The sequence below is a fragment of the Pygocentrus nattereri genome, chromosome 23 (assembly GCF_015220715.1).
Source record: "Pygocentrus nattereri isolate fPygNat1 chromosome 23, fPygNat1.pri, whole genome shotgun sequence".
NCBI lineage: Eukaryota > Metazoa > Chordata > Actinopteri > Characiformes > Serrasalmidae > Pygocentrus > Pygocentrus nattereri.
The window spans coordinates 328,072-342,500 of record NC_051233.1 but is presented as its reverse complement, the minus strand read 5'-3'; the positions used below and the strand labels follow the sequence as shown (position 1 = coordinate 342,500).

The following is a 14,429-nucleotide window of genomic DNA, read 5'->3' as shown; positions in this document are numbered from 1 at the left end:
AGACACGGAAACGTCACAGCAGAGAATCAGACACCGAAACGTCACAGCAGAGAATCAGACACGGAAACATCACAGCAGAGAATCAGACACGGAAACGTCACAGCGCTGCTTTGCTCACCTCTGGGGGGAAGTGTGAATGAAGACTTCCATCGCCCAAAGAATCCAGCCATCCTTTCTGCTGGATTGTGAGTGAGTCAGAGTGACTTAAAGAGAGTCAGAGTGACTCAGAGTGAGTCAGAGAGTCAGTGGAGTGTGAAATATGCAGTGAGATCAGCTGCTGCTGAAACGCTGTTCTCCACTCAGAGTTTATTCAGGAACCTGATGAGGAAACTGAGCGTTAAATACGACGCAGCGCAGCGATGAGCTCAGTGATCAGGAATATCTGATAGTATTGATCAGATCACAGGGTTTAACTTCACTGGACGCAGCGCAGCGATGAGCTCAGTGATCAGGAATATCTGATAGTATTGATCAGATCACAGGGTTTAACTTCACTGGACGCAGCGCAGCGATGAGCTCAGTGATCAGGAATATCTGATAGTATTGATCAGATCACAGGGTTTAACTTCACTGTACGCAGCACAGCGATGAGCTCAGTGATCAGGAATATCTGATAGTATTGATCAGATCACAGGGTTTAACTTCACTGTACGCAGCGCAGCGATGAGCTCAGTGATCAGGAATATCTGATAGTATTGATCAGATCACAGGGTTTAACTTCACTGGACGCAGCGCAGCGATGAGCTCAGTGATCAGGAATATCTGATAGTATTGATCAGATCACAGGGTTTAACTTCACTGGACGCAGCGCAGCGATGAGCTCAGTGATCAGGAATATCTGATAGTATTGATCAGATCACAGGGTTTAACTTCACAGGACGCAGCACAGCGATGAGCTCAGTGATCAGGAATATCTGATAGTATTGATCAGATCACAGGGTTTAACTTCACAGGACGCAGCACAGCGATGAGCTCAGTGATCAGGAATATCTGATAGTATTGATCAGATCACAGGGTTTAACTTCACTGTTTATCACGATGCTGGTTCTGCTCAGCTCCGTTTAAAGGTGAAGAGAAATACAGTGACGACTCTCACTGATCTGATTAATAAACGTCTGCTGTTACTCACCTCAGCTCTTCCTGACTTTCTGTTCTCTGAACACTTTCACTTTCATTTAACTCTGTACTGCACTGACTCTGTACCGCCCCCCACAGCTCACTGGGCGGAACAGCACAGACACATTCACTAATGATGAATGTAGGGTGTGTTATTTTATTATGGACTTGTACCTGGAAATGTTTTACACCATGAAATTTCCTTTCATATTTAGAGTTTAGTGACCCATCAGCCCAACTTATATCCCTGTTAATCTGTTTATGTATTTAGCTACAGACTCCTGCCTGAATCTACACTGACGGTCAAATAAAGGACAATGTCTGTCACTTTGAGGGATTTTTGCCCTTCTGTGTTTTGTCTGCTGGATTTGAGCTTGGTGGGTCTAGTGTGGAAGACAGTGATGTAAAGTGGTGTTGAACCAATCAGATTTCAGGCAGGTTTTTCATCAGCGGCTCATTTCCACAGACCCACCCAGCAGTGCTGGAGTAGGGAACCGCATGTAATTAAACTAGTGGTTTCCCGACATCCTGCAGAAGCCTGCTGGGACTGCAACTACACTCATATCTGCATTGTGATTCAAGTAGTTCAGCTACAGTTTGTGTCATTTTTATGCAGTTAATTCCTAAAACTGCAAACTACTTTGGGCCATAATCAGTTGACATTCCCTGCTCTGTGCTATAAACCCTGAGGGTGGGTTGAGGGGGGTGCCGAGGGGGCAGCAGCGCCTCCAGATTTCAGTTTTGTTAAACTGCAACCGCTAAAAATAATAATTTTTGAAAAATCTGAAATTTAAAATGATTTAAAGGTTGTAAAGGGCGCCTGGTTTAGAGTAGAGTTTGTTTATTTATGCTTTCTTTCCAAAATCATGCAGTAGCTGCACTGTTTTAGTTAAAGATGTCTCATTAAAGTCAGCTGGACTGATTCTCGCGCCCCCTGCTGGCCACTTGTGGGTGTGTCACTAAAACCCATGCAGGTAGAGGTGTGAACCTGTGCTCTTATTTTCAGAGCCTGTTTATCTAACAGCATTAAAGGTGTAAATACTGACCGAGCAGCCCGACTCCAGACTGACAGCACGGCACAGCTGAGCTGTTATGCACCACAATATAAGACTTTATTAATCAAAGCAGTTTCGATGAGTTTTAAGTGTCCAAGAAGTTTTTCATATGTGTGTTATTTTAACTGAGGATCCAGAGCCACTCCTACACCTCCATACTGCTTAACCTTCCTGGCTCTTTTGACCAGCATGGTTTTCATGATTCATGGTCCTGGTATGATCCTTATCATGCTGATGGTCACAAACACTTAACAGACACTTCTTCACAGCTGTCCTCCTCTGACTCGGTCATCTATCGGTACAGGTGAACTCCTCTGACTCGTTCATCTATCGGTACAGGTGTCCTCCTCTGACTCGGTCATCTATCGGTACAGGTGAACTCCTCTGACTCGTTCATCTATCGATACAGGTGAACTCCTCTGACTCGTTCATCTATCGGTACAGGTGTCCTCCTCTGACTCGTTCATCTATCGGTACAGGTGAACTCCTCTGACTCGTTCATCTATCGATACAGGTGAACTCCTCTGACTCGTTCATCTATCGGTACAGGTGTCCTCCTCTGACTCGTTCATCTATCGGTACAGGTGTCCTCCTCTGACTCGTTCATCTATCGGTACAGGTGTCCTCCTCTGACTCGGTCATCTATCGGTACAGGTGAACTCCTCTGACTCGTTCATCTATCGGTACAGGTGAACTCCTCTGACTCGTTCATCTATCGATACAGGTGTCCTCCTCTGACTCGTTCATCTATCGATACAGGTGTCCTCCTCTGACTCGTTCATCTATCGGTACAGGTGTCCTCCTCTGACTCGTTCATCTATCGGTACAGGTGAACTCCTCTGACTCGTTCATCTATCGGTACAGGTGAACTCCTCTGACTCGTTCATCTATCGGTACAGGTGAACTCCTCTGACTCGTTCATCTATCGGTACAGGTGAACTCCTCTGACTCGTTCATCTATCGGTACAGATGAACTCCTCTGACTCGTTCCTGCATGGAGCACTAAAAGCAGGACAGGCAATAGGAGCAGAAGGGCTTCAGCAGGACAGTTCAGACGGCAGGTCAGGCAGCCAGCTGCGGCTTTAATGCCGACAGGTAATGATGAGCTCATATTTGAGCTGATAAGAAACTCTCCGTAGATCAAACGTTTAGACGGCGCCCGTTTCGCAGCTCCGCCTCGACTCCACCTGCAGAAAGTCCGTTTCCCCTGCCTGCGTCACCAAATGTCGCTCCGACGTCCAGAGCAGTGGACCGGGGTCTGAGGGGCTGGTCAGTTCAGGTTGTCCTGCACACTTCAGGCCCATTAAGCAGAAACTAGTGAGAAACCGCGGAAACTGTTTTTAATTCAGCCTGGAGGAGAATTTGCTTCAGTCAGAAAGAGTTTCTACAGAGGATCCACTGACACTGACCTGCGCCTCCTCCACGGTCAGTTTACACTGAGTGGGCGAGCGACCTCGGCTCTGCGCTCTCTCTCTCACCGGTGACGTCACAATGGGCGAGTCTATGAATACCCGGAGCGGCTGATCAGCGCGTCATAATGACGCTGCGCTGCTAAAGGTAGGCGGGTTTTTCATTCCTCTGACCCCGAGTCCCCTCCCCCCACCCACTATTACTGTTATTAATATTAATGTTTAATATAGAACGTTCTCCTTCTTCAGTTGTTTTCAAAATGTCCAGAAAAAGAACTGACCGTCAAAAAGAACCACAGTAGAACTGGGAGAACGTTCTAGACTCTCCCACCTGTCATATCATATTACAATATCACAATAATAATAATAATAATAATAATAATAATAATAATAATAGTGCTATATTTTTTATGGTTACTGTTATGGTTGTTATTGTGTTTGTTATTGTTGCTGTGGTTGTTATAATTGTTGTTATAATGGTTGTTATTATTATGGTTATGTTATTGTTATTACGGTTATTATTGGTGTTAGTTATGGTTATTATTATGGTGTTATTATGGTTATTATTATGTTGTTATTATGGTTATTATTATGGTTGTTAGTTATTGTGGTTATTATTATGTTATTGTTATGGTTATTATGGTTATTATTATGTTACTGTTATTATGGTTATTATTATGTTATTGTTATGGTTATTATTATGTTATTGTTATTATTATGTTACTGTTATTATGGTTATTGTTATTATTATGTTATTGTTATTATGGTTATTGTTATGTTATTGTTATTATGTTACTGTTATTATGGTTATTATGTTATTGTTATTATTATGTTATCGTTATTATGGTTATTATTATGTTATCGTTATTATGGTTATTATTATGTTATCGTTATTATGGTTATTATTATGGTTGTTATTATGGTGGTGGTTATTATTATGGTTATTACTATTATGGTGGTTATTATCATTATGGTGGTGGTTATTATTATTATTGTTATTATTATTATTATGGGGGTGGTTATTATTATTATGGTGGTTGTTATTATTATTATTATTATTATTATCATCGGGGTTATTATTATTATTATTATTATTATTATTATTATGGTGGTGGTTATTATTATGGTTGTTATTATTGTTGTGGTTATTATTATGGTTATTACTATTATGGTGGTTATTATTATTATTATTATTATTATTATTATGGGGGTTGTTATAATATTATTATTATTATTATTATTATTATTATTATGGGGGTTGTTATAATATTATTATTATTATTATTATTATTATGGGGGTTGTTATTATTATTATGGGGTTGTTATTATTATTATTATTATTATGGGGGTTATTATTATTATTATTATTATTATTATTATGGGGGGTTTATTATTATTATTATTATTATTATTATGGGGGTTATTATTATTATTATTATTATTATGGGGGGGCTATTATTATTATTATTATTATCATTATTATTATTATGGGGGTGGTTGTAATCCATGATGAATATCGGAAGCTCCGTTTCCGGCTCCATCTGTAAATCAGGCGCGAGCTCAGTCTGGGCTGTGGGGCTGATCTGCCAGTTGTTGCTAAGATGCAGATTAATATTGATGGAGTTTAATCTGGATTATTATTCCTGTCTGTCTGATTATCCATTTAATCTTGTTTAATGGTTCCAGCTGAGAACCTATAGAGCTGCATGGAACATCAATGGGACAAACATTTCTATAGACAAATAATGGTTAAATTACACAATACAAAACACAAATATTCAACTGTATCAACTACATTTCCAAATTATTATTACTAATGATAGAAACAATGTCAATGATCATTATTATTATCACCATTATTATATTAGGGCCCTTTTTCAGCAGGAATAAAATATCAGCCAAATGAATAATCAATATTTCACCGTTTTGATTCCAGGCTTGTAAGGAAAGTCCAGCGCTATGAGTGGAGAAGATCCTGGATCTCGTCTTCCGTCTGAGCGATGGGTTTGTTTCTTCTCTGGTTTCAGTTTCAGTCTCTGTTCTGATGTTTAATGTTCTTATGATCTTCAGGACTTTAATGTTGTAGCTCAGAGAACATTATTCAACACACTGACCATGTTCTTCATGTGTTCTAGGGCCTGGAGAACTGTGATCTCCGACGTATCGCTTGAGGTAAGTATCAAAGCCACAATGACCGATAGATTGTTAAGCTGGGCCGCTGGTCAGTTTGAGTAGTTCAGATGCTGTGAGATATAGAAACTCCTGAAACCTGATGTTCATTATTCCTGCTGTGTTCAGGTGTCTCAGCTGCAGTTTGTTCGTAATGCTCAGCACTTACATCGTGTTCTGGGCAGCAAGGTCTGTCCTGCAGAGATACATGCCGACTCTGATTGGAGCAGCTGGGGCGGAAACAGCGCTCCTGGAAGAGAAGCTGAGGAAAAGAGCCGAGTCTGAGTCCGTGGGTACGTCTGGCCCGTCTACCACCACTGACTCCACCGGACCTTCGTCCTCAACCTCAGCTGAACGGTAAGCCTCAAACCCCAAGAAGGTCCCTGATCATCGTCTGTTTCCTCCTCCTCGGTCACCAGCCAGAGAACTGTGTCCATCGCTGAGTCACAGTGACTCTGTAATCTCACCCCAGTCAACCAAGAAAACAGCCCAAGTGACCAGATAATGGACTGATTACACTCTGACTAACAGAGGTGGAGGGAGGAGCCGAAGGTCAAGAGAAAGTAGATCTTTTTAAGAAATGACTAGAGTCCAAAAGCAGAAGATCAAAGCCTCCTGAGAATCATAAACAGCTGGACTGGAACCTGTTAGCACATCTAACATTTATCAGCCCTGAAAAAGGAAATTTTAGGAGCAGATTTTGTGAACGAGTAAAGCAGAAGAAGAACTTCTGGGAAAACTCAGATTCATCCAGTTTACTGCACCACATCTCTACTGCTGTTTACTAGTGGAGCAGTAACAGTGATGGATCATAACACAGCAGATCTGGAGAAATAAGTCCGTTTAAACCTTTCCTTAAAAGATGTCGGGAAGATTTAAAGGATATTTTCAACTTTTCTGTGTTAATCATTCAAATCTAAATGAGCGGCAGCGATTATTTGGTAAACACACACATTAAAGACCACACAAACACATGAAACACAGAAGATGAAAGAACATCAATCACAGGTTTAGATAAGGATTCAGGCCATAATCCAGGCACCGGCCCCTTTTCCCGTTTCTCAGTACAGAGATGCTATAAAATGAAGCAAAATGTTAAAATATGAACTCAATATGTAAAAAACTCACAGCTGTGTTTTTGTATTGAAGCAAATGTGACATTAATGGGTTTTACTGACGGTTTCTTCTTGTGTTTCTCTCATTCTCCAGATCTTCTATGGACCAGTCAGATGGTACCTGTGACACTGTTGAGGATTTCTTGAGGGAGGTGATGGAAAAGTCCATCTGCAAGGTGGCCTCCTCAAAAGCACCTCCACTTCCAGGGAACTGGAAGATGACCAACAGTCCTCTAGGTGACCATTCGTCACAGACTCCAGAGTCTTTGGTGGCCCAACCCGTCCACATTACTACTTCAAGGGAAACTACATCCAACCATGTTTCCCCAAGAGATGATCTCACCATCAGCTGCACTAATGTCGTCTGTGGTGGGATCAAACGTCTTCACCATACAACAGCTTTCTGTGCCGTCTGGAACATTCCTGCACTGAACACTGGGACCGCGGCCTTGATCTGGTCATCACGCCGAACAGTGTCTCCTATAGTTCAGCTTTTCTTCAACTCCTGTAGGGATGAAATAATCATGAAAGTATTGGAGATTCACAAGAGTGAGCTGCTTCTGTCCAGCTCCTCTAACGTATCTCTCCTGAACTCCATGCTCTTTCACAAACAGCCTGCAGTCAGAGTCCCGACAGTTACGCCTCAGGCCTGCATTACTGAGGCTGGTGATGCAGCAAGTAGAGCCACCAGCCATGAGGAGGACATCGTGTTTGAGGAGCTTGATTCTGCTCCTCAAATTGAACCTGCTCCTCTCCAGGGCCCTTCCATGCAGGTCACTGAGTTCATGAACATGACGTACCTGGATGTTTTAAGTGTCAAACCAGGATCCTCAGGTGGAACTGATCCATCACCTTCACTGATGGTTCTCGACAAAGACACGCAGGAAACAAGCACAAGTGGCGAAGCCCAGGAGAGAACCTCAAACACGGCTTTGAGTCCGACCTACAGAATCTCTGGGGAGACTGAGGATCCTCTGGCATTGCTCCTGGATTGTGAGCAAGCCGAATATGAGAGCATGGCTGACATCTTTGCACGTGAAATCATGTCTCTGGCTGGGTCACCCAACCCCTCAATCAAGGCTGGCAGCGAAACGGTGAGAGACACGCTGGAGAGTCGCAGCACCTCCAGCCAGGAGATGAGCTCTTCCAGCTCCAGCCCATTAAGTGACCGAGAGCCTGAGGCTGTGAGAAAGAGGAGTGGAGAATTTCATTTCTTTGTGGCCAGAAAAGCTCCTTTTATCAGCTTTAGACAAAAGGTAGGGATTGTGCACAAATACAAACACTGACCACATCACTGGTCAACATTCTGAATTACTATTTCAAATGTAAGGCTGTATGTTTCCTTCGTTAATCTTGATGTTTTCATCTTCTTTGTTCAATGTTTGCTCATCTAGAAGTCGACTAAAGCAGGTCCTGCTGGCGTGGAGTCCAGAGACCACCAGCCTGACTCTGGAAACCACCGGCCTGACTCTGGAAACCAACTTTCCTGTTCGGCTCTCCAGAGAGAATCGACGGCAACGCCCTTGAAGAAGGCGAGGAAGCGTCTTTCCCGAATGTTCTCGGCTGTCTGCAAAGCCCTGCCCAACCCCTTCTCATGCATGTCTCCGCCGTCTTAAGCCCTGTTTTTCCTTCTGCTCTGGTGACTCTTCCAATGAGTCCTGTAATCATAATGAACCCAAAATGCATTTATAAGGTGCTGATGGTCTACATAACATCTTAACACCAGGCATAAACCTCTATTAACACTATGACCGTTTATAGAGCTTCATACCAGAACGTTAGTCTTTCAGTGACGTAATGTTTTTACAATGTCTGTTAAATCCTATTCTGCCAATGCAGGAACTGTGGAAGACTTTAATTAGCAAAGCTCGTTTAAAGCCGCTGCTGAACTGAACGCCGTTCCTGAATGAGTCGGCTGTCGTTTACTGTTCGTCTCCACTGGCCAACAGAGCTGAGCTGCTACTGATTTAGCCTTGGCTGCTAAATGCTAACAGTCTAGCACCAGCTCACCTGACATTACAGTTTGCAGACAGTTCAAAATGAACAAAGTCCATCAAACCCCAAGTCCAGTTCTACCTCCCGGTTCTGATGACGGAGCAGTCAGGCTCTACAGTCTGGCGTCGACCCGAGGAGGACGGGTTCCCCTGCTGAGTCCTGGTTCCTCTCAAGGTTTCTTCCTCAGGTCTGGGAGTTTTTCCTTGCCGTGGTCGCCCTCGGCTTGACCATCAGGGGTTCAGACCCAGACGTCTGATTGAACACAGCCGCCTCACCATCAGGCTGTTCAACCTGCTCTGAATTTCCATTTTAAGTGCAGCACAATGAGGTTATAAATGCAGAGAAGCACCTTATAAATGCATTATAAAGCATTATGTTCAGGATTCATAGAGCAGCTGAAATAAATTCATCTCCAACAAAATCCTGAGAGTTTATTTATTTAATCTGTTGATTTCTGCTGGCGAGCGTTTGTTTCTTGAAGAAAAACAGGAGTGGAGACTCGAGGAAAAAGAGGTTTAATGAACGCACCAACCAACCAAGTCTACCCAGCTTACACGACCATCAAACTTAGTCCCTCCGGTAAAAGCTCACCCACTACTCGTCTCTGGCTAAACCACCCCAAAGGCCCCCTACTTGATGGCTGGCTGCCTCTGCCTTTGTAATTAAATTAGAGGTGTTGAGGTCTACCCAGGAATTTACAGTCTCCCCCGTTGCTAGATTTGGAGCTATAGATAACCAGATGTGAAGGGGGCCAAGCATTGGGGGTCGATACTTGACAAAGAACCCTCCCCACCCCACAGAAGGGAAACAGAAGTTACCAAATTAATAAAAGCAAATAGAGTAAAATAAATTCAATAATATTTAACAAATTCTACACATCAGCTCTCACATAACGAGGGAATTAAAGAGCTATCAAAACACATTAGACCAGTCCTGATTGTGGAAACGGCCACAGGCCTCTTTTCGCATGGGCTCTAATGTGGGCAGAAAAGCACCGCCTACAGTGGACTATGAGCCAAGCTGCTGGCACTTGTTCAGATTTTCACGAAGAAACACTTCCAAAAGGTGAAAAGTGGCAGATTAAAGTTTCACATGCGTTTCTTTACTATAAACCAACGCCAGCTCTTCAGCAGGCAGAACAGAAACGGTGGTCAGCCAGGTCTCACATCCTTTTTTATTAAGAGTTTTGGTAACAGCTTTATGGTTCTTAAGATTTTAACAGATAACAAAGTCCCACAGAAACAGGAGGCGGAGAGCTGGACAATGTTCCACGTTTTGTCCTGAGAAAGTCCAGAGAAGAACCCATGGGGTGCGTCCAGCACAGGCAGAGCCTCACCTCCCACACTGCCCTGTCTTAGCTCAAAGTCCTGGGCTGTGGTAGATGTTCCAGCCTCGCTGTTCTCTGAGCCAAGAACAGTTTTATGGGCTTTTCATTCCAGATCCAGTCCAAACCACCAGCACCAGCCTCTGAGTTCACAGTTCACAGTACTTTATTCGTCCCAAGAGGGCAGTTCATTTGCAGCCTTCTCGTCCACACACACAACTATACATATATACACACATACACACAAACACAATGTAACAATCATTAAAAAGACTATTATCCACATTTAATAGCTTGATAGCAGGAGGAATAAAAGACTTGGAATAGCGATATGTTCTACTGAAGGGTGTAATATAACGCCGACCTGACGGCAGTACCGTAAATTCACTGGACTAAACGTGATCACACTGAGTGATGATTCCTTTCGCTTTCTGAGCCACGAGTTTCTCCCACAGGGAGACCAGGTCTCTCTGGCGGACTCCAATTATCTCAAAGACCTGGAGAGGCGTGATTGGGAAGAACCGCCTGCCCGATTTAACCCGAATGGTGAATTGTTATTGGACTTCTGTGCCAGGCATGGATTCTCCATAACAAACACCAAGTTCGAACACAAGGATGTTCATAAGTGTACATGGTACCCGAGCTCCTTGGGTCAGAGGTCAATGATAGACTTTGTTGTCGTTTCATCTGACTTGGGACTATGTTCTAGACACTCAGGTGAAGAGAGGTGCTGAGCACCTGATCACCATCTGGTGGTGAGTTGGATCAACGGCAAGGAAAACTGATGGTCAGACCCAGTAGGCCCCTGTTCGGAATGATTTCAACTCCCACCTCCGGGAGAGCTTTTCTCATGTCCCGGAGGAGGTAGGGGACATGGAGTCTGAATGGACCCTGTTCAAAACCTCCATTGTGGAAGCTGCTAGGCATAGCTGTGGCCAAAAGCTTGTGGGTGCCTGTCAGGGTGGTAACCCAAGAACCTCCTGGTGGACACCAGTGGTGAGGGAGGCCCTCAAGCTGAAGAAAGAGGCCTTTAGGGACTGGATGGCCCGAAGGTCTCCCGACTCAGCAGAGAGGTACCGACAGGCGAAAAAAGTGACAGCCACAACAGTGGCAGAAGCAAAATCCAGGGCGTAGGAGGAGCCATGGAAAAAGACATTTGGTCGGCTTCAGGAGGTTCTGGACAACTGTCTGGCGACTCAGGAGTGGTTGGGGTGGCTGCGCCCAAGCTGTATCCGGCAAGGGTGGAGAAATTCTGACTTCAAATGAGGATATTGTCGGTCGGTGGAAGGAGCACTTTGAAGAACTCCTTAACCTGAGAGACATGCCTCCCTCACAGGAGTCAGGGCCAGAGGCCTCTGGCGGGTCAAGCTCCATTTCCCTGGTGGAGGTCACTGAGGTAGTTGGCAACCTCTTCAGTGGCAAGGCACCAGGGGTGGATGAGATTCATCCAGAGATGCTTAAGGCTCTGGATATTGTGGGGCTGTTGTGGCTGATGCGCCTCTGCAATATTGCATGGACCTCAGGAACAGTACCCTTGGACTGGCAGACCAGGGTGGTGATCCCCATTTTTAAAAAAAGGGGGCCGGAGGGTGTGTGCCAACTATCGGGGTATCATACTGCTCAGCCTCCCTGGGAAAGTCTATGCCAAGGTGCTGGAAAGGAGACTCCGATCGATAGTTGAACCTCAGATTGAGGAGGAACATTGCGGATTCCATCCTGGCCGTGGATCAATGGACCAGCTTTTCACCCTCTTGCAGATTGCCCCAGGTGGAGGAGTTTAAGTATCTTGGGGTCTTGTTCACGAGTGATGGGAAGAGGGATTGTGAGATCGGCCACAGGCTGGGACCGGCGGCAGCAGTAATGCGGTCACTGTCCCGGACTGTAGTGGTGAAGAGGGAGCTGAGCCATAAGGCAAAGCTCTCTGTTTACCGGTCGGTCTACATCCCAACCCTCACCTACGGCCATGAGGTGTGGGGAATGACCGAAAGAACGAGATCACGAATACAAGCGGCGGAAATGAGCCTCTTCACAGGGTGGCAGCTACACTATTTGATAGGGTGAGGAGCTCGGCCATCCGGGAGGAGCTCGGAGTAGAGCCACTACTCCTCTGCATTTAGAGGAGCCAGCTGAGGTGGTTCGGGCATCTGATTCGGATGCCCCCTGGACGCCTCCGGGGTCGTCCTAGGACCCGCTGGAGGGATTACATCTCCAAGTTGGCCTGGGAGCGGCTTGGGGTCCCTGCGAATGAGCTGGAGGAAGTTGCAGTGGACAGGGTCATCTGGGATTCTCTGCTCTCCCAACTGCTACTGCGACCCCATCTGGATTAAGCAGTCAACGACGACGACGATGACAACATAGAATTCCAAGCACCACAGAAGAGCTCATCCCCACAGTCGTGTGTGAAGGCTGAGGCCATATTTAGAATATAAAAAAAAACTAATTTTTCTGCAATTTTAACTGCAATAATCTACACATGACTATGGAATATATACATTAAATGACAAACAAAACAAAAGCCAAATAAATATAAACTATATAATGAAAGTTGCCAGGAGTCGTGTCTCTGGTGTTACTGTGTCTCTGATTTTGAAATAAAAGTCACGCCGATGACGTCACTCGACCTCCTTTGGCCTGTTTTCTGAGGATCTATGGAGAAAAGCTCATGGTGAGTCCACTGTGTCTCTCAGTTCTCAGAGATCTTCTCATTCAGCTCATGATCTCATATGAAGCTTTTAGCTGACGTCACTGGTGTGACCGCCTTTATTCTGAGGTCACTGTGAAAAAACAGAATCCAAATGGATTAAATTCCATATTTTAGTGGACGTTCCCTAATGGACGGCGTGTGGTTTGATGTTCTGTAAAATGCATTGATCGTTAAAAACGTCTCTGGTGTTTCCTTTATAATGAGGAACACTGATGATCAGTAACACCATTGACTCCTATGGGCAGATGGAAAAGTGGCCGTTTGTGTGACTCATGTTCCGTATGATAATAAGTACGACAGTCTCTTTAAAGCTGTAGTTCCTAATTTCTTTTTTTCATCAAACACCTGATTTTTTCGGGGGTAAATCAATTTAAGGCAGTTGTTTCTTTGTTCCGGAGACACTGAGGGAGAAGCGTCTTCATGTGTGTGTGTGTGTGTGTGTGTGTGTGTGTGTGTGTGTGTGTGTGTGTGTGTGTGTGTGTGTGTGTGTGTGTGTGTGTGTGTGTGTGTGTAGAGAAATATTGGGGAGACCGATTTCTAAAACATTAAGACTTCTGAAATCTGCAATAGTAACGATCTGAGCCGCAGTGTCTCTGATCCGAGCTGCACTGAGGATGTGGTAATTAAATCTGGCCATAGTAGGTCAGAGAGGTGAGATGTGGCATGAAGTCTAAAAGGGTGTAAAAGTTGACGACTGGACATTATAAGAAACTTTCAACATAGAAATTAAAAATCACTAATCAAAATATGCCAAAAACCTGAGTACCTGATGCAGCTTCAAGTCTCTGCAGCGCTGCTTCAATATCAGTTCCAGCTCGAGAAACAATCAGACAGAAAACCAGAATAACGTCACTGTCCTCCACTGACGTCCTCACCAGACCGGGGGACGTCTCACGCAGACGACTTACGAAGTCCTGATCAGACTTCAGTGCATTTCCCACCACAATGTCTGAGTAATTCACTGTTTCTAAAGAATCACAAAGAATTCACACAATGATCACATTCATCACAGCAGAGAATCAGACACGGAAACATCAGAGCAGAGAATCAGACACGGAAACGTCGCAGCAGAGAATCAGACACGAAAACGTCGCAGCAGAGAATCAGACACGAAAACGTCGCAGCAGAGAATCAGACACGGAAACGTCACAGCAGAGAATCAGACACGGAAACGTCACAGCAGAGAATCAGACACGGTAACGTCACAGCAGAGAATGAGACACGGAAACGTCACAGCAGAGAATCAGACACGGAAACGGATAGTATTGATCAGATCACAGGGTTTAACTTCACTGGACGCAGCGCAGCGATGAGCTCAGTGATCAGGAATATCTGATAGTATTGATCAGATCACAGGGTTTAACTTCACTGGACGCAGCGCAGCGATGAGCTCAGTGATCAGGAATATCTGATAGTATTGATCAGATCACAGGGTTTAACTTCACTGGACGCAGCGCAGCGATGAGCTCAGTGATCAGGAATATCTGATAGTATTGATCAGATCACAGGGTTTAACTTCACTGGACGCAGCGCAGCGATGAG

General features: G+C 44.5%; 1 protein-coding gene across 16 annotated transcripts in view; it reads right to left on the bottom strand.

Moving 5' to 3' along the window:
- LOC108414887 (S-antigen protein-like) overlaps positions 1 to 1,165 on the bottom strand; it is a 13,464-nt gene extending 12,299 nt beyond the window's left edge. For 15 of the 16 annotated variants that reach the window (XM_037533615.1, XM_037533621.1, XM_037533619.1 and 12 more), the window contains exon 1: positions 119 to 1,135. In XM_037533615.1, coding sequence (XP_037389512.1) covers positions 119 to 170 — 52 coding nt within the window. In that variant the 5' untranslated portion in view covers positions 171 to 1,135. Of the gene's footprint in view, positions 1 to 118 lie in introns of all 16 variants that reach the window. The other variant, XM_037533607.1, reaches the window with a different exon arrangement.
- Positions 1,166 to 14,429: the final 13,264 nt, after the last annotated feature.